This window comes from Cydia pomonella, chromosome 12 (assembly GCF_033807575.1).
Source record: "Cydia pomonella isolate Wapato2018A chromosome 12, ilCydPomo1, whole genome shotgun sequence".
NCBI classification, from domain to species: Eukaryota; Metazoa; Arthropoda; class Insecta; order Lepidoptera; family Tortricidae; genus Cydia; species Cydia pomonella.
In genome coordinates, this window is record NC_084714.1 from 20,844,808 (window position 1) to 20,866,652 (window position 21,845).

At 36.1% G+C, this 21,845-nt stretch overlaps 1 protein-coding gene and 1 non-coding gene across 2 annotated transcripts in view; one reads left to right on the plus strand and one right to left on the minus strand.

Annotated features, from left to right (window-relative positions):
• LOC133523830 (peptide transporter family 1-like) overlaps positions 1-17,290 on the plus strand; it is a 45,090-nt gene extending 27,800 nt beyond the window's left edge. The window contains exons 11-15 of the mRNA XM_061859575.1: positions 285-625; positions 6,917-7,136; positions 7,938-8,024; positions 14,009-14,158; positions 15,398-17,290. Of these exons, the coding sequence (XP_061715559.1) occupies positions 285-625; positions 6,917-7,136; positions 7,938-8,024; positions 14,009-14,158; positions 15,398-15,574 (975 nt within the window). The 3' untranslated portion in view covers positions 15,575-17,290. The remainder of the gene's footprint in view (positions 1-284; positions 626-6,916; positions 7,137-7,937; positions 8,025-14,008; positions 14,159-15,397) is intronic.
• Positions 17,291-17,760: 470 nt separating this feature from the next.
• Trnaf-gaa (transfer RNA phenylalanine (anticodon GAA)) lies at positions 17,761-17,833 on the minus strand. The gene has a single exon. It is a non-coding gene; the product is annotated as a tRNA-Phe (tRNA).
• Between the last annotated feature and the right edge of the window lie 4,012 nt (positions 17,834-21,845).

Consider the following 21,845-nt stretch of genomic DNA (forward strand, 5'->3'; position numbering starts at 1 on the left):
AACAATTATACATTTTACATACATGTAAAACTACAAATGAATTTTAAAGGAAAATAGAACCAGGTAACAACAGGCGGTCTTATCGCTAAAAAGCGATCTCTTCCAGACAACCTTTAGGTAGCAGGAAATTTCGAACTCATACAAAAGTCAACAGGTAGTGCAAGGAGCTAAATATGGAGACTATTAAACACAAACACACATATACTCTTAATAAGGAAAACCAGTTGTAAATGGATAAATATCCATCACTCGCTCTAATCGAAACTAAACTATTTCGTTTACAGACGACCTACCCCCAACTGCCAACCCCCGGCCTGGCACAACTTCGGATATTCAACGGAAATCCATACACCGTCAATATCACAAACTACAACATATCATACTCTATACCACCACATCAATACTACGTCAAAAAAGACTTCCAAATCTACGGAACAGAGAACATAACATTGAGTTTTCGAGGATTATCTATCAACGAAGATTTTCTATACGAAAGTAATAATTCTTTTGAGAGAGAATTTATTTTGAAGGAGAATAAAGCGAACTCATTTTTCTTGGACGGGGATGAAGTGTATGGATTCTTCGATAATGTGGATAAGAGTAAATCAGGGTTGCCTGTAGTAAGGTGAGTAACTGTTAACCTGTCGTCTACCAAACTGTAAAAAAAAAACAGCCCTTTATCTACCGAGGCCGGAGATTACCGGCCAATTGTTTGTTGCCCCGGTTATCACACTCGGGTGAACCGCGCGGGCCACCCCAGATTTATTACCACGGTTTTTTTTTGCACGCGAGAGAATCCGCAGTTGAAAAGCAGCTTTATTTGTAGTGTAAATAATGTTTTCATCTATAAAATAATAATGTGTGATCCTATTAAATAGATACAATGTGTTGATATGTAAAATAATTCTATTTTATCAATAAAGTATGATTCTGATTCTGATATTTTTATTGAAATAAAACTGGTTTTTGATTGCGGGTAAAAAGACCGGTAATATCCGTATGTAACACAAAATACTGGACGGAGATCTCCGGCCGCGTTAGATAGAGGATACGTATTTTTCTTAAAATGTTGACAAATGTGTTTGGATTTCTTTGGCCGGTAATATCCGCATTTGGTAGACGACAGGTAAAATGTTTAAGTAGGTATTTATTTACATTAATGCTGACAATTCCCCACTTTAACATTGTAAATGTCACGCAGAGTTAGGCTTTTTATTTATTTTTATACTAAGATTTTTATACTACTTTTTATTTAAGCATACGGCCCGCCTGATAGTAAGCAGTCTCCGTAGCCTATGTCATAGTAGCCAACTCGTTGAGCTCTGGCAACCTTACTCACCGGCAGGAACACAACACTATGAGTAGGGTCTAGTGTTATTTGGCTGTGGTTTTCTGTAAGGTGGAGGTACCTCCCCAGTTGTGCTCTGCTCTAGATCTAGAATGACATCGACTGGCTGTGCCCTACCACACAAAGCGGGATGACATTCACAGTGCCCATACCTCTCTTTTGGACGTAGTTTAAGGACGTACCCGGGTCCACTTCCAGGTATAGTAGGTCCATATAGGCTTAGGTTGGTCCGACTTTATGTAAACTGTCGATTATTAATAACAATATTATATTCTGTTTGAAAATTCGTAAATTTAGGCACATTAATACAGAAAAATTACAAAATAAACATCATAACTTCCAAATAAAAATAATTATTAAAACTTGGTCTAATAAAACACACCGCCGCAAAATTAAATAAACATGAATGAACATTTATCTACAATAAAAATTTAGAAAAAAAAAAATCTAAAAAATGTCAACTACTAAATAAGGAAAAGTAAATAAAGTAAAATTAATAAAATAGTGTCATTTAAAATTAAAAAAATATTGTTAACATATCAGAGAAAGAAAAATAAAATTATAAGTAATACATCTTAACTGTTGAATGAATTCATTATTGTATGTGTGACGATCAGGGATCGGAAACCGGTATTTTTGTATGGGAACGAAAACGGTATTTTTTCGTTCTTGTTAATTACTTCATTTCTAATCAGGCAATCTAATAATACGAAGTCGTTATCTGAAAACACAACTGAGTCCTACATTTGGAGTATAAAATAAACCGAAATATAAAATATTTCGAAGTTTTTGCAAAAAACCGGTTCCGATCCCTGGTGACGATTACATTTTGGAAGCCTAATCTTTACACGGGTTTCTAATATTATCCAATTGTGTACGAGTAGATGAATCCCACCGGAAATAAGCCCGTGAATCCTGTACGAAATAGACCGGAAGTGCCGCCATTGTGGGACCGGAAAAGGGCGGGATGTCGGCGTTAATCTGCAATTGGCTCTATATAGAATTTCCTTGTCGCCAATTTTCGATTGTTTAAATTAAGTGCCATTAAGGTAGTTATAAATATGTCTCATTTGTTAACTATTCATTTATCAGTTGCCAAAATGTATTACATGTTCTAGTTCTAGCTAGTTAAATGGATAGAAGATTTTTTTTTTTTTTTAATATAAACATACACGACATTACAGAAATCTAATGCGTCATGCAACAAAGATCAAACATATTAACAACAGCACATAATAAAAAGAAGTTACAATAACATTGTACACAAAATAAAACAATATTAAATTTATTACATTACACTCGAAGGCCTGGCATCCATCACCTCACAGAACCTCAAGCATTCATTTCTCACACTCGCCCACCGCCATGCAATCAGATCGCACTCCGGTGCTGACGCCAAGAGCGCATTAAGAGGCTGTCAATACCTAAAGCGCGCACACTGTCTATTTGTATCGGAGTAAATGAGATAGCACTGTCGCATGTTACTGGGCTTGGGCAAGGGAATAATAAGAAAAATATTTAAATAAAAAAAAGTGGATTATTAGTGTAATATTTTACTCAACCACGGTTTAGATATAAATGTTTTGAGATTGTGATTTTAATTGCAGACCCATAAGTCAAAACAATAAAGACATACAACCGTTTAATTGTGATTTTAAGACCAATCTTTGCAATTATTTTCTACCGAGCCGATTTCGTTCAATCGTGTATCGAGTACGACCACGGTCTTTGAAATATAATTAATATGAACATATATTTTTCTTACTTGACTAAAACAAATAGTCTTTCTTAAAAAACTGTTTAAGTAACATCAATTTCAAGGACATTCGGTGTTGACAGCCTCTTAAGTAGTGAGAGCACGGGGCAGTGGCGACTTCTTACGCGACACAGTCCGAGCAGCCGGGACAGCAAGAAGGCTTCGTCGAGGCCTGAGAGATATTTTGGGGACGTCTGGAACAAATAGTCGCACTAGGCGGCTTACTAGTTCAGGACAATCCGACTCGCCGCGCAGGACTCGACACGTAGTAACCAATAAACTAAAGGTCCGTCTGACCTCTAATGAATTGTATCCGAGGGTTCCTAATAGATACTAGGTTGGGTAGAGGAATGGGTAGTCCCCATAGATCTTCCTTAACCTTAACCTTAGGAAAGCTTTTTGCGCTTTCTCCAGCATTAAGGCATACGGTAACCACACGATCGATGAAGCCTCCAACTTGCTTCTGACCAAGGCGCTGTAGACTAGCTTAATTGCTAGTGGATCGTTAAAGTTACGCAAGTTTCGGATGACAAAACCGAGTCTTCGATAGCAGTCCGCAGCTAGTGATAATATGTGCTCGTGGAATGAGACACGTGTATCGAAAACTTTCATCATAATTTTTGACTTATGTATTCCGTTACTTACATCGACCCTATATTTTTTATTAACTATAGATCCTTATGAATATAAGATCGATTGACACTACGAAATTAAGTTAACTGCACATTAATACCAATTTCATAATATAGTGAATGCTTGAGATTCTGTGAGGCGATGGATGCTAGGTGCTCAACTGTCCCAATTTAATTTGTTAATGTGCCATTATTGTTTTATAATTGTTAATACTTATAATTATTAGTTAGTTTAAGTTTCGTGACGCATTGGTTCAACTGTAATGTCATGTAAACATTTTTATCAATTAAAAAAAATAAAAAATAATAATAATTTTGAAAACCGGTCTGGCCGACCGATGGTGTACGGGCTCGAATTCCGGTAAGGGCATTTATTTGTATGATGTACATAGATATTTGTTCCTGCAACTCACCAACATATATAGGCCAGAACGGTCATCATAGGTATTCAATTTCATCTATATCGGTTCTGCGATTTAAGAGTAACCAGTTAACAGACAGGCAACTTGACGTTTTAAGAAGAAGAAGAAGAAAGAAGAAGAAATGACATTTATTCCATAAAGCCCACATACACAGGACAAGAAGATGAAAGAAATAAGATAGAAGGTAACGATAAGAACAACAAAACAAAAACAAAAAAACAACAGATATAAATTATGTACACATTAAAATCCGAAAATTACACACTTGGGTCCAGCAATGTGTGCAGTAGGGAAAAGACCCTGTCTCAGCATATTGTTGCTATTCGCAAACGAGGCAAATTGCAACGCTGTTATTCTGCCACGCTGTTTTAAGTTTACCTTCCTTTCCTAGTCGAACGCAACAAAATGCCAGTTTCACAGAAATTCAATAAAATGTTTTTACACAGAGACGGTAATAAATCACAAACAATAGAGCAATAAAACAAAGCTTTCAAAGCTTCCAATTATTATGAAAAATGCACTTTATAGCTATCGAAACTGTATAAATCAAGAAAAGTTATCGTGCAAAATGTTGTGTTCAATTTTTTGCCAAAAGCGGATACAATGCATAGTTGTGTTTGCGAAAATATATAGAAATGAAATGTCGCCGTAAAACAATCTGTGTAGACTTGATTAAAACGTGTTTTAAGAGGAGAGGGGACGGCCGTTTGTCCATACAAACGTAGTCCCCGTTTTCCTCTCTAGACATTGACATACTAGAAAACATTTTTACATATTTTTTTTTTAATCTTATTTATTTTATAAGCCATACATCTTAAGATTAAGTCGGCTATTTTTTATTTTTTTATATGTATGAGGACTACGTTTACATTTGTATGAAAAGGTGATTTCGCGCGGGTCCTTCACTTTCGTGTTAATGTTTCCTTAACCAATCAATCAAAATTAATGTATTATAGTGTACTGTATGTGTTATCTGTCGTGGCATCACCGAATGGGCCCTACGGAAGACCAGCGTTGGCTTCATAGCATTATGCCGAGTTGGGTCCATTTTGTGATGCGCACTTAAAGTTCTGTTCTTCTGTTTTTGTTGCCTGTACATGCTCGTACATGTTTGTGACTGTCACATACAAATGTCTCTTATCTTTAAAATTATTATTTTGCTAAATAAAACCTTCCTGTACCTGTTGCGATTGCTTGTAAAATCTACTTTGAATGCAAACATTTTATTTGCTTTGAGTGTATTTAAAAGAATAAAAACGAATTAAGTAATGAATAAATTAAATAAAATGTCAATTGCAGAGTTTTAAATAATAATCAATGTCAATGTCACACAAATTAACTTTAAATTAATCCGTTATTTATGTTATGTATTCATCTCTTTCGGCATTTTCAAACAGCAGAAATTTCCTTGCTAATTACTTTTATCTCCACATATATCATAAACCTTCTATGATGCGTGCAAAAACCGGAAATTACATACACAAATATAGACTGTTTTGTTACAACAAAATTCTTATCTGTGTAAATGTTGTTATGGCGTGGGCCTTCCACACTCGTGCGCGAATCGAGGGGCGAAGCCGCGAACGCGAGTGTGGAGGGCCCTCGCGTCGATTTCGCAGATTGTTCACGCCTTCGCGCCTTATTCCCGTTTTTTGTCAGTATTTGGCCCGCGCCAAAGGAGACGCAAAGCGCGAACTTGCAATACTCCACACTCGCGATCGCTTCGCGCCGCGATTCGCTCACGAGTCGGTTAATCTTAAATGTCATAATCATAACCTTCTATGGCGGCTACTTGGTTATATTGGGTGCGAACTTGATCAACCAAAAATCAATTTGACAGTTCCCAGTTTGAATTAGTGCCTTGCCGCAAACTAAATCCGATCAGCTGACGCTTCGGCGCCATCTTGCCGCGAACCAAACTGCGAATTCGCCGTGAAGTTGTGCGAGTGTGGAGTCTAGGTCAACGTCGCGGTATGTTCGCTCTGCGAAGTCGCGCCGCAATTCACGTGCATAGTCTGGAGGGGGCTTAATAGCAAAGATAATTTGAATTAACGGTGGAATTGCCAAAGACAATTTTGTAGCCAGTGTAGCCACAGTAAATTTACTGCCATCTTTCGACACATGATTAAAACTTTTAGAACGTCATTTGACTTTAATCCTTATTCTTTTACTGATATGTGTTAAATTTGTTAAATATCAAAAAGACTAGTGCTCACCACAGACTAAAAAAATTGTTACGCGCACTATGTATGCCCGAGACAGGGGGGCTACCGCGAAAACCGAAATTCGCAAATTGCTGGGCTTTTTCTCTTTTACTCTCACTAAGACGTAATTTTAAAAAACAAGCATACGGCCCGCCTGATGGTAAGCAGTCTCCGTAGCCTATGTACGCCTGCAACTCCAGAGGAGTTACATGCGCGTTGCCGACCCTAAACCCGCCCCCCCTCGTTGAGTTCTGGCAACCTTACTTACCGGCAGGAACACAACACTATGAGTAGGGTCTAGTGTTATTTGGCTGCGGTTTTCTGTAAGGTGGAGGTACTTCCCCAGTTGGGCTCTGCTCTAGATCTGGAATGACATCCACTGGCTGTGCCCTACCACACAAAGCGAGATGAAATTCACAATGCCCATACCTCTCTTTTGGACGTAGTTTAAGGACGTACCCGGATCCGGGTACATGATTGAGACAAGTACTTTTCCGTCTAAACTTGTACATACACAACAACTATTATAATTGATAATATTTCGATGTTTCCAGATTTTTAGTGTCACACCGAATTAACGCCTCCGACATAAAGTTCTACAACGAAAGAAGGAAAGAGATAGAAACACATATAAGTGTGGGGGTGTCATCACAAATAGAGGTGTTCGCTTCAACATACTCCATTTGGATGGGTGATGAAGTGGTGACGAGACATATTGAGATGAAGGGCGGTGGGGTGTATACTGTGGTTCTTGATAAAGATGGTGATGAATATGTGAGTGTTAATTTTTTAACGTCATTATCTTAGTTGTCTCAGATTTTTGTCACGGTTTACTAAGGGAGACTGGGACCTTCTTCTTTTTTAGGGTTCCGTAGTCAACTAGGAACCCTTATAGTTTCGCCATGTCCGTCTGTCTGTCTGTCTGTCCGAGGCTTTGCTCCGTGGTCGTTAGTGCTAGTTTAAATTATGGCTTCAGTGCAGTGGGACTATTTCGCCAGTATCAAGGTCTTAGGAGCTTTAAATACGAATAAAATTGTACGGTTAGTACAAGACAGTGTACGGTGATTTTATCAGCTCTTGTAAAGCGATAGCTGGACTTTACAAGGAGCACGAGGACTACCGGCCTTTGACTCCAAAATGGTGGTTAAACGCGTTTCAAGATTAATTCTTCATTCACTGCACACTGCCACATTAGTTTATTGTATAATAAGCTATCGATATTACACTTTAAACAATATTAATGAGCAAAAACAGCAATTAATCACGAGGCGTGACTATCAATATGCCGCTTGAACCGGAAGTCATCGAGACTGGGACCAACTCAGAATAAACCATTAGAGCGTTTTTAAATTGTCCGATCCGATATCGGATGTCGGATACGACGAAATCAAAAAGTAAAAACGTATATTTTTATATTATATATCTCCGTTTTGACTCGGGCAAACTGCTTAATGTCCGGATATTATCTTCTACAGAAACAGGCTCTAAATGTGCTGGTTAAAACTAAGTTACGTAGAGATAAAGACGCTTGTATATTGCCATTATATAGGTACCTATTGATATTATATATTTCAGAAAGCAAATGTGATAGTCATCACGGAGCCAAATTCGATCTCAATGGCGTGGCTGTTACCCCAGTTCCTCATCATGGCTGTGGCTGAGGTAAGCTTTTTAATTATTTTTCTACTCGTCTACTGTTATCTGTCATTTATATATATTTATGAACAGTAATATAAGAACATACATATGATTTCAAGAAAAGTCTATGTCGAGGGGTGGGTGGTCAAACCCGATAACTCGAGCAAAAGGTTTTTTGAAATTAAAACGATTATATGTGACATACAAGGAGTTCTAATTTGAATGAAACAATATTTTGATTTATCGGATTTGATATCCCACTTGTGCTTTAAAATCGCTAAAACGATACTACGATTAATGGCTACCAACCTGACAAAATCAAAAATAATACAGTTTTCAAACTAAGTGCATTGCTGCCAACTTACAAAAACTACTTTTTAATATCATCGCCGTCTAGTGATAGTGTAGTGAACGTCAATTAAAAACAAAGTTTGTCGTAGACAATGTTTTTGACATATCCCGCACTTATGAAATTAATTTTGCATTTTATTTATTTATTTATTTTTTGACGACCGGTTTGGCCTAGTGGGTAGTGACCCTGCCTACGAAGCTGATGGTCCCGGGTTCAAATCCTGGTAAGGACATTTATTCATGTGATGAGCATGGATATAATTTGTTCCTGAGTCATGGGTGTTTTCTATGTATTTAAGTATTTATAAATATGTATATATTATATATATCGTTGCCTAAGTACCCTCAACACAAGCCTAATTGAGCTTACTGTGGGACTTAGTCAATTTGTGTAATAATGTCCTATAATATTTATTTATTTATTTATTTATAAGTCAGTAGTTGTAGAAAAAGAATTCGACGAATTCGAAATTGACTGAATACCGAATATTCGGCCACACGCTCGGCCGAAGCGCCGAATATTTGGTGGCCGAATATTCTGTAAAACGTGTACATTTCGGGTCACATTTATTATGAAAACAGGACATTATTTGCTCAGATATCAATTTTGTTGCTCATTAGTAGTGTACGTATTCAAAAGCCAAGCAAATCTAGCCTTCGTTAAAAATAAAATCGTTTGCAAGCAACAAAATGTTCAAAAGTATTATATTTTGATAACAGCTTCCCAAAAAATTTTAAATACCAATTTATTAGAATGGTTTGTAGTACATTTCAATTATTGCATTTTTTTTTCATAAGTGTAATTGGGTTTTCGATATTCGACCGAATAGTACGCAATAATTGACCGAATACCGAATATGCGGCAAAGTGGCCGAATAGGCCGAATATGGAATAGTTGTCGAATATTCATGGAATCTCTACTTAAAATTCTACTCAAACCGTAGAACTTTTCAATTTCTCAAAGATTACAGAAGGGTCGTACTTTACGTCACGTTTCCGCCCCACGAGTGCAAAGCCCTTTGCCCTCAAGGGAAGTAATATAAAAGTAAAAAGATGTTCAAAATCCCCTGATTAATGTGTTTCCAAATGCCACAGCTGTCTTGAATAAGAAGCTTAATTGTCATCTGTCAAAAGGAAAATATTACTGAAGTGAAAATGTGTCGAGAAATGTATTTTGCTTCTCCGAAATGCGTAAAAGTAAACGACAAAGACTCTTCTTATTTGATGATAAATAATAATAATTATTATAGGACATTATTTCATTAAATGTCATACAGACGAGCGTATTTTGTAAAATGCTTTCTTTTTCATTCAAGATTACGACTTAACTATTAGCACTTATTCAAAAACTGGTAACGTATGTACCTACTTAAATAATCATTTCCTAAACTAGTGGCTGGAAAGTTCAAATTTTCATTTTCTCTTGTAAACCTCTTTTTTAACGCATTCACTGCCAGGGGGCGTGGCCTAGGAACAAACTTGTATGACGGTGAACGCATATATGCGTCGGTGGCAGTGAATGCTTTAATGAGTTTTCTTGGAAGTCTATTTCAAATTTTGCAGTGAGAAGTGTCGTTTCGGTTCTCAATTTTCTCAAAATACCTTACGAGTTTTCTTAATTTTTTGGCGAAATCTCCATTTTTTTAAAGACGTATAAATCAAAATCACGCTGCATCGACGCCGCGCGCTCAGTTTCCGCGAAGCGTGCTTAGGGGACGGACTTGTGCTCGATTGTCAGGCGTTCGATGCGTTCGTAAACAGCTACGGAGTTCCGTGAAGTGCTGTATACTGCGATTAGAAAATCTTAATACGTTAGGGTTTGCATTATTATTTTTAACCCGGTTGAAGTCCAGGTTCTCACGATGAAGTCAGGAGTTGGTCACCAGAACTCCTAATCTATTCATTATAACTCTAACGTGTTAGGGCTCATTAGATTTGCCCTGAAGAGCACAATCGATCTAGATGGGTGCTCAGCCAACATGCCAATCGTTTACGCTATGACAACGAAACGCTCTCTCTCTCTCTCTCTCTCTATCGCACTAATATGTGCAAACGATTGGCATCTTGGCTAGGCAGCATGGGTGTGTAGCGAACATGCCAGTCGTTAAACACTATCTGTCTCTCTAAGTCACTAATATACGCAAACCATTGGAATCTTGGCTAGGCACCATGGGTGCATAGCCAACATACCAATATTTTATGAAGAATCATACCTACCAGAATATGGTGGGGAACGTAACACTGCATTGAGGTTGGTAGTCATTGACAGTCCATATTTGTGTTTGTCTTTACGAAAACGAAATGTCTTAATTGGCTCACTTTGAGGTAAATCTGTCTCAAAAACAAACAGTAATTAGTTTTGGTTAAAACGCACACATTTAATTCGGGCTTTTGCTGGATTTTCTGTCTGCTAAGTGCCCGAGAACATTTCAAGCCCTAATGCGCCTAATGAAAACAGTATAGCAAAAATAATGGATACAGTAGGTACGTCGTTTATTTTAAATTTTTTTACCACACCAGGCGACCTACCGCGAAAACCGAAATTCGCTAATTGCGGGGATTTTTCTCTTTTACTCCAATGAAGGTGTTATTAGAGTGACAGAGAAATATGCCCGCAATTTTGTGAACTTCGATTTTGATGAGAAAGCTGAAGTTAGTTTTATTAATTTTAACAACATTTAGGAATAAAATTAAACTAAAACTAAAATATAACCATTTTTCCCCGACTGCGTTAGAGCTGTTAGAGGGAGGGTAATGTTTTTCGAGCGTGTATGACGAGTATGTAGGTATGTCCATTTCTTTGGCACGCCCTACAGCCCAAACGGCTGGATGGTTTTTAACATATGAGGTGTCGTCTAATTCTTCAGAATTGTGGTAGTGACATAGGCTATATATAAATTTGGAAAATGGCGCCCGCATATGAATATGAAAATAAAAATGAAATGAATGCTAGTGAGAAGACCATTTCAAAAATAAAAGTAGCAGTCGGGTTTTTTGTTTCTAGAGGTATAATTAATTTACTTGTCAAAAGATTTTGTTACACTCAACGATAAAAGCTTGTACCCAAAATGGTTTCATTTGCCAAAAACTTATTACTTTATACAGAGTTTGACGACCGGTCTGGCCTAGTGGGTAGTGACCCTGCCTACGAAGCCGATGGTCCCGGGTTCAAATCCTGGTAAGGGCATTTATTCGTGTGATGAGCATGGATATTTTGTTCCTGAGTCATGGGTGCTTCATATGTATTTAAGTATTTATAAATATTTATATATTATATATATCGTTGTCTAAGTACCCTCAAGTCTCAACACAAGCCTTATTGAGCTTACTGTGGGACTTAGTCAATTTGTGTAATAATGTCCTATAATATTTATTTATTTATTTATTTATAGTTCTGAGTTACGGTTACAGATTATATATTCTATAATATGTAGATAAATTATCATTTGAAACGCTATAACAGGCTAAGAGACCTTTTGTATTGTACCTATACACTGTATTACTGGGTCCCATTAAGAAAAACCGACCGTTTTAAAAATTAAACCCTAAAGTAGACCTCTGAATAGATGCTTAATCGCGTCAGACCCTGATTTTTTATCCTTATTAAGATAAGGGTGAAACCCTGTTAACCTTTTTACGTTAATGTGTTATATCATTATATCTATAAATATCACACATGTGCTGAAATCATTGCACAAGCCACCTGACAGGGCATTCAATCTTGCAAGAGAAAAACGCACTTACAACCCCTCTGGGTGTCCATGGGCGACGGCAATCGCTTACCATCAGGCGATTTGTCGGCTCGTTTGCCTCCTATACGAGTATCAATAAAACAAAAAAATAAAGCAGGCAAGCAGATATTTAAGGTTCTCAAAGGTTGACGACGCATAAGTGGCTCCTCCGATGTTGCTTATGTCCATGGGCGGCGATGACTGCTTCCCATCAGGCGGCTCGCCTGCTCGTTTGCTGCCGATTACATTAATTTTTTTTTTTAAACGGTCATTGAATTTGATTTTCATTTCTCGTGTTCTGAAAGTGGGTGGGAATGCTCATTCTTGTTCGATGAAGTGTGCAGAAATGGATACGTTTCTGCTCGCTCCGAGTACGTGTTTTTTTTTACTATAATCAATTTGGATTTAAATGGATTTATTATGAAAGTTACATTCTGATATTTAACTCCCCATTCCATACGTAACGATCATTTTACATAAATTTTAATCGATAGTACCCTCAAGAAATACTCTAACAGTTTAAAAAATACTATATAAGTTTATAGTAGAGTGTTTAACTCTGGTGAAAGGCACCATTTGTTGAAAATCATCTTCGTCTGCATCTTCTTCAATAGCTCTATGTGTGGTCAGTGGTATAAGTATCGGTTTTAGCCAAGTCCCACGCAATATTAATATTCTTCTAACCTGCTGTATAATCTTTTCTTGAAAGCAATCATTAGAAATGCACGTTTCACTATTAAAATATACTACATTTTCTTTTTTTTATTACATTATTACATTGCAACAACGCAAGAAAAATATGATGATCCAGCTTGATTGTTCATCCCTTGGTTAACAATCTACTGCTTATTCTGTTGCACTTCGTACCCAGTACAATAATTATTTATACGAACCTGCCGCAAACCCGTCGTACAATAGTGAATCGTGCTGATATTCCGTGAAACGGAAAACGATTACCAGAACCCCTAGTGTAAATTTATTCGAGCGTGACGTGACGTACGCGTTTGCGTTAAGTCTCATTTTGTATGGGATTTAGAAACAGCCCCCCAAGCGGGACGTTTTGGAAACTCGAAATCCCATACAAAATGAAACTTAACGCAAACGCGTACGTCACCTCGCGATATGGAATAAATTTACACTAGGGGTACAGTCAGCGATAAAAGCTTACCTTAAAGAGCGTTTCAAGCGTGGTCTCAAGTATCTCTCATCTATCAAATGTTTTCAGACTCATAATCTTAGTTATATACTTCTAAATCTTATAATAGCTCTTTTACCTTCCGGACTGTTCGGTTGTGGAATGATTTGTCAGTAGAATTAAGATTAGCTAAATCTAAAACTCTCCCCATTATCAAAAATCAGCTGAAATTATACTTTCTAACTAATTTGCAATTATGTATATTGTATATATGTCAGTATAAATATATATTGTATATTTATTTTTGTATTACTGTAGGTATTGTTTTAATACTTATATAAGTAGTATGTAGTATTTGACGTATGTGTGTTTGTGTTTAATAGTCTCCATATTTGAGTTCTACATTTCCTGCTACCTGCAAAGGTTGTCTGGAAGAGAATGCTTTTTAGCGATAAGACCGCCTGTTGTTACCTGGTTCTATTTTCCTTTAAAACTTATTTGTAGTTTTAGTATGTGAAATGTATCATTATTGGTTCAATAAAGAATGTTTACTTATTTGAAGCTTACTTGTACCAACAATTTTTATTGTGAAAAATAAAACTTTTTTGACACCTTTTTTTCACCTTTGTGTTTGATCCTTTCGCATTTTCTCAAAGATTAGCTGGAAGAGATCCCTTTTAGGGATAAGTTCTCCTTTGTACATAAAATTTGTTTTTTTTTTTGTTTTGTTTTATGTAAACCTGTTTATGTGCATACAAACGTATACATACATACATACATATTTGTTGAAGGTTCTGTTCGCCGTGACGGGAAACGAGTTCGCCTTCAAAGAGTCCCCGGAAAGCATGAAGGCTGTCATGACAGCAGTTTGGATTTTGACTGAAGCCGTGGGGAACGTTGTCATCATCATTGTCACGAGGCTCCTTGCTAATTACCGACAGGTACAATATCTATATACATATAAATGCGTGTGTCCTGACAGACTGACTGACCGACTGACTGACTCATCAACGCAGAGGCGAAACTACAAAACCTAGAAAGTTGAAATTTGAGCGTCCGATTTTATCTATACTGTGTATAAGAAATAAGAAGCAATTTTAAGAAATTCAACCCCCAAGAGGGTTAAATGAAAGTTTGTATGGGGTTCTAGTTTTACTTTATGCAGGAATTTTAAATGAAATTCAGTATCTTTGAAAATTAATCCCCGAATGGGGTTAAAAAGGGGTTGAAAGTTTGTATGGAGTGAATGTTTTATTTTAAGCGAGAAACTTGAAACTTCGTAAAAAAGTTATTAATTAAAGTAGAAGAAAATTATTTTAAGCGCTTTTGAAAATTGATCCCCTCAGGGGGTTAATGAGGGGTTGGAAATTTTTGTTGGGATCGTTTTATGTGTGGACACTTGTAACTTTGTAAGAAGGCATGTTATTGAAATGAAATACGAGTTTATATCCGTGTTTTTAAATTTCATCCTAAAAAGGGGTTCAAATTTTGTATCGTGTAAAAAAACACTAACGTTTTTTAGAAATACATAATATTAGGAAACAAGAAAAGTTATTTCAGCGTTTTTAAAAATTGGTCCCTTACTAGAGTTAAAAATGGGTTGAAATTTTGCATCGGGAACAAGTTTTTTGAACGTGTTTACAATTAAAAACGGGAGACAATTTAAGAACGAATCATGCTTTGGAACTTCCGTGGGGGAGCGGAATACTGACAACCATACATCGCACTCGAGGGAACATTTTCATTTCATACGTACGGTAAATATACCCACATCTTTTTTTAATTAAACCTAACCAAAAGAAACGTGAAGGAACTGTCATAGGAATCATCATTCGACGCTAAATGTATAGTAAATTAAAATTATGCGTCATTATGATTAAATACCAGGTTACAAATACATTATGCTGACAACTCAAAAGTTTATTGATTTATTTGCAAACATTACTAGCTGACGTGACGTGCCCGCAAAATGCCCGCTCGAGTGCGATGTATGCTGACAACGCTTAACGTTCGCCCAGTTCGCTGTACGATATCGGCCTGTCAGCTATTCGCGATTGTCAGCTTTTGCGAATAACTGACAGGCCGATATCGTCCGGCGAACTGGTAATCAGTGGGCGCCTTAAGTCCCTGCAGGTCATCCATAACATATATGGCTTTACAATCGAGTTCTTTTTTTGCAGGAAACCCAATTCTTTTTCTACACGGGTCTGATGTTCGTAGCAATCACCATATTCCACTTCATGTCTCGGAACTACCAGTTCAAACATGAAGAACCTGATAAGATAAGGGACAAGAGGAGTAATAGCGACGCCATGTATCTAGAAGTTAAACAGGCTGAGGACTTGCTAGATCATTAGTGTCCAACGATTATTATTCAGACTATCTATATTCTCTAACCGCCCAGAGACCTATAATTCGTGTCATGCACAATGACGCCACAGAATAAATAATAGTATACTTACTAATAATATACTTACTACTGTTACAGAATAAATGATAGTACAACAAGTTGCGAATTATCTATTCGCACGTGTATCGTGCAACGTTTTACAGTAAATATGGCTCTTTAAAGTTTCGACATATGCACGGGAAATGCTCTTTATCACCATTATGTACTGTAAAATGAATTGTTTCACACTATGTACGAAATAAAGTATCGAAAAATTATTAGAAAAACGTAAATCAGTTTTTGAGCCAATTAATATACAATAAATCGGATTGATCTATAACCGCCATGATATATGTATACTGCCATATAGGGCTGCGCATGCGGTAAAGGGTTAAGTAGATAATAATATAAGTTTAAGTTACATATAAACTACCTAGCTTACATATTATAGGAGCCTCTTCTGCCAACAACCCTCTCTGTGATTTGGCAGAAGAATAATAATAGTTATAAGCATGATGCGTGAATAAACGTTTTATATTATTATAAAGATTAGTAACATAACCGTGACGTCATTACTTTTTCTGTGTTTCATATACATTTCATAGTGGATTATCGTTTTGATAGTTTAATAAAAGAAACGACTAGTTAATCAAATACCCTATTGCATCTGCCTTTGCAAGTATTGATGCGGGGGACTATTAGAGAATTATAATTACAAATCACACGCTAGATGTCGTTGTACCGTGAGCGCAGAATTCTACATCGCGCTGTTAAGATTTTCTTTCATATCATGACCTCTGGGTCTTAGTAAATATTTTTTTCTGTTTTGTTCCTTTAGAATTAAATAAAAAGAACAAATAAAAAGAATTGATATTAACTAAATTTTGAAGAAAATAATGCAATTTGAATATATGAAAGAAATCTTTGATAAGAAAATATCTCTTGAGCTATTTTCTGAAGGTCCAAAAACTTTAATCATATATTATATTAATTAGGTCAATTATTTTTGGTCAATTAGTAATAAGTATTGAATATGATCATCTAATATATTTATTTCAAATAGGCTCTAGTCGGTAATGTGTATATATAAAGAGATATGTGTTGTATTTTAAGACGTAATACGTATATAAAATATGTAAAAAAAAAATTTGAACGTAACACTTAACATACATATATGTACAGTCAGCATCAAAAGTAGCGGATCAAACAAGTTTTCAAAAGTAAAGTATTAAGTACCATTCTGCTACAACTTAACAACATGTGATGGTTCTATATGTAGAACAATTAAGACGGTAAAAGATGTACTTTTGAAGGTAAATTTTAGAGATTTATCTATATTTGGAAAAGTTATCCGTAATATCAGATACTTTTGGCGCGCTGTTTCAACCGCTACTATTGATGCTGACTGTACAACATTAATGTAAATAATTAATATTTCCATTGGTAATGATCTCAGACTAAAAGTATATTCTATTACTAAACTCAATTAAATTCAAATAATTATTGTTAAACGTATGCATGTTCAATATTAATAAACCCGTTATTTATTGTGACCTTTAGGGGACTTATCGCTTTACAATATAATATTATTATTATAAGTAGCGACTATAAGTCGTTTTTTGAATTGGTAATATCGTTAATTTATTTAGACAACTTAAGAATAAAATAAAATATGTTTTTTTTTTGTAATTTTATTGTTTTTAATTAATAACACCCAGCCTATTTTTTTACGCACCGCTGTGCTCCTGTCACGCGCCCGCGCCACCAGTGTTGAGTCACCAATCCTACGTTATACCTACTTCATAATTGTAATACCTACATAAAAATTGGCCATGCCGGGACGGTAGGACAGTGCAAAATTATGTACCTTTTTATAAGTATAACGAGCGAGCTCATCGCCAACAAACTGTCTCGCAGTTTGGCGAATATTTTGTTTTGTGGTACACATATTTTATATTTTAATGTTATAATAAATAAAAAAAAAAAAAAAAAAAACTTCACTATAGAAAATGTCCTTAATCAAATAAGATAATTTCATACATGATAATGATAACAAAATAAATTTGATGTGCAAAAAGTACGAAATATATTTATTTATCATGCAGGCAATAAATTTAACTGACTAGATATTTTTTATAAACAAAAAACAGTACTTGCCGAAACCCGGGATTGAACCGGGGACCTTTAGATCTTCAGTCTAACGCTCTCCCAACTGAGCTATTTCGGCGATACTGAAGAGGTTGAAAATTTCCGCTACCTTTTTTTCATCTCTTCCTCTATATCTCTATTATATTATCTCAGATATTCCTTATAATTAACCTTTTGTATGTGTATGCTCAAAGAGTATTTGAAATAGAGGTGGATTGTCAAAGATAATTTTGTAGCCACAGTAAATTTACTGCCACTTTTCGACACATGATTAAAACTTTTAGAACGCCATTTGACTTTGATCCTTATTTTTACATTGATATGTGTTAAATTGACCTTTGATCTATTAAACTCCCCCACAAGAGTTGTTCCGATAATCGTTTCCATAAATACACAATATGGTGTGGGGGAGTCTTATCTGAGTCGCATTTATTCGTATGGCATTATGATTATGAGTCGTTCTACAGTTTTATTTTTACAGATTTATATCTAGGTTCTTTACCCATTGGGCTGCGTTCTCACTAAACGCTATTAAGTCCAGAGGGTCACCAGGGCACATTCGGTTCGGGCACTCGTTAATAATATGGTGGATAGATTGTATAGGCGCTCCGCAATCGCATTCTGGGGTGTTTTTCCATCCACACCTAAACATGAAATCGCCAGATCGGCCGTGCTCTGTGCGAAGTCTATTAAGCTGGCACCATTCGCGTCTTGGGGCCGAGAAGCCTTTGGGCCTTTCAGTGGGATTGTAGTCGCTGCAAGTTGTAGGCAGGTTGGAATTCCATTCCTTCATCCATTTATCTCCGATGTTAAAATTGTCCTTCATTAACTCCTTTGCCATTCTGTAGGGCGGGTGGCGGGATTTTAGGCGTTGCCTGGGAGGATGCATGAATTCAGCATAGACTGGCAGTTCTGGACTTTTAGAAATTTTGGTGTAATCATAATCATAATGCCATACGAATAAATAAAATCTGAGTCGCATTTGATCAACCAATGCTCCTAGATGACGAATTTTGCGTATGAGACAACTGGAGCTACTAAGCCCACGTTCAAAGTTCTTTATTTGCTAAACATACGCCCTGCAAGGGCATAGCAACCAATATATGTAACTTAATCTTAACTTATACCTAATGCAATTCAAGTATTTATAAACGTTATTACGACATTAAATGGGTTGTTAAAGTTATTTGGTTATAAGGTATTCATGTAAATATGCTAAAATTTAAGATAAATACTGCTTATTTTACTCATTTTATTTTTATTTAATATTTAATTTGTCTAAAACAGTTTCATTGGCTGTATGAGTAAAGCCGTTGACTACTGCACACTATTGGCAGTTTTAGAACGAAACAGTAAAAAGTAAGAGGCAATCCCGCTAATTTTTTATTCATATTCGTTTATTGCACTCGTGTACGATGTATTATGTCTATCTACTATGCTATGGGATATTTATCTTTAGACATGCAAAGTCTCCGATTGCAAGAAAGTCTGTTTCTTTAATTAGGTACTGATTATGCAAATTTGCCTATTTGTTTAACTCGGGTGAAAGGTACCGTTTCATCCCTTGGTTAACAGTCTACTATATTTTAAGCTCCAGTTTAGCGTATTGTGACGGAAGGGTAACTACAGAACCCTTCACTGAGCATGGCCCAACATGCTCTTGGCCGGTTTTATTTTTATTGGTTCTGGTAGTAAGTGTAGTAACTAACATTGATAATGGGCTGGATGAGTAGTTTTAAACCGGAGGGTGGTAACATTAACTTTGATTTGTCAACTGTACTTCTTCACGTTTGGTATAGATTTGGTATATATATTTGGTATATATTTGGACCGTGCGCGTTGGAGGGTCTGCCATCTTGTGGCCTGAATCGGAACCATAAACATGCACATGTACATGTCACGTGTTTTCTTGTGCATAGTAGGCTCTGCCATCTTGTGGGCTACATTGGAACAAAAAATATCACATTTACGCCTCGCGCCAAAAATCTGACGGCTCCTGTGCTGCCTCCTACAGTTCATGCACGCTCCCTATATAGACGTGCCACTGCGGACAAGATCGTCCTTCTAGTGCACGTTGAATCTTATTACAGTCCTTATTGTCTAATTGTTATAATTATGACCATCTGTGTAAATACTGTACAACATAAACGTTGGTAAATCATGTAGTTATGATTTTAATAACAGTTTATGAATTTGATCTGGAATTGTTATGGATTCTGTGTCACAGTGTCAAAAGTGAAATTAATTATACCAGAACATGTCCCTGTTGTGGAAGTTTTAATAACACTTCAGAGAATTTTCGTTTGAAATTAAGAAGAAATGAAATGAAAAATGAACATGAAAAATCGTTTATTGGTCACAATCATACTGTTACAAATTGAGAAAGAGTTGGGACCTCCTAGTCAGTATAACGCTTATAGGTAGGTTTACTTTAAATTCTTCAGAATTTTGAACGATATTATTATAATTTCTCTTTTATTAGTCACTACTGAGCACCTCTCTTTTAAAACCTACGCCACTTTTCCGAGTAACCGATGAACAAGTGATTTTCGATCATAATCAAACAATCGAAAAAGCCAAACGAAGGGGCATAGCCAGGGATCGGAACCGGTTTTTTGCAAAAACATCGAAATAACCATATATTTCGGTTTATTTTATACTCAAAATGTAGGACTCAGTTGTGTTTTTAGATAACGACTTCGTATTATTAGATTGCCCGATTAGGAATGAAATAATTAACAAAGAACGAAAAAATACCGTTTTCGTTCCCATACAAAAAAATACCGGTTTCCGATCCCTGGGCATAGCTACGGTTAGTACAACAAATTGCATAAAAATATTTCCTATAATGTTAATGTCCGGGGAGGAAATGGGGACTACGTTCGTATTTAAAAGCGGTTGTCCCCTTTCCTCTAAAGGATGTATTTCTCCAAAAGAATATTACAATAAGTTACATAGAGAAGTGCAAACAATCTTAATGAACATCAGAGTGCACGTATTGCATAACATACGTCCAAAACAAAACAAAATAAAATTTTATTTTAGTAAGAAAAAGTGGTTACAGTACTAGGCACATATAAAGTGAATTGGCAACTGGTAAGTAAGTGGTAAGCCGGTACAGTAATTATAATTTGGTATTCTCAAGCGGGCAAAAATTGCAACTACGAAAGGACCAAGGGGAGAAATTTAACCACTTCTTTTCTTTCTATCTTTTCTTTTATTTTTGGGTGATAACCGTTCTATATTTCCTAACTTCATAAAACCGTCTTGTAATAAGCATTTCTGTGAGAAACACAATTAAATTCACTTGTAAAAAATTAGTTTTAAATGTAAGCATGTAGACTTGTAACTAGGGATTGCAATCCGGTCCGGCGGATCCGGCACTTTTCAGGAGCTACCGGATCCGGTAAAAATCACCGGATCCGGACCGGATCCGGTATAATAAAAAAAAACGCCTAAATACAGCACGCGCTGTGCGTTTCAGATGAAGAAAAGGCAACGGATACGAGGTATGAAGTTGAACAGAACAAAACGAATGAAAAAGTATAAATTTAGTAAGATAAAAATATATTTATTATGACGATGACTGGGAACACAAGAGGATTTCTTCTTCTTTCATGTTGGCGGCGCGATATGACGATTACATAAATACTGTAATAGAAGGAAAAATGAAAGGATGGAGATGACATGGAAGGCATTTGTAATTTATGCTAAAGAGAAGGTTCATGTCGTGTTATAATGTTGTGATAGGAGATTAACCGACTACAGTTGGGCTCATCAATGTGTGAATGAAGAATATATGATAATATTGATAATCTTTAGTTTTCTCCGATATATGTATATATATGATAAAATATAGATTCTTTTCTATTCAAATTTAAGAGAGAATCTTTTGTCTTTACAATTTCATCCAATCTTATGCAATTTCCTTCATCTCCTAGTACATGCTACTCTACGTCCAGCCAATTCTTTATTTGATCTATGTAACTCTAACTTTCCCTTTCCGCGATGGTTTTCAATCCTACATTCTATTATTTTTCGCATGAGATCGTCGTGTCGTGTATTGTTCCTTATAATTTGACCAATATACT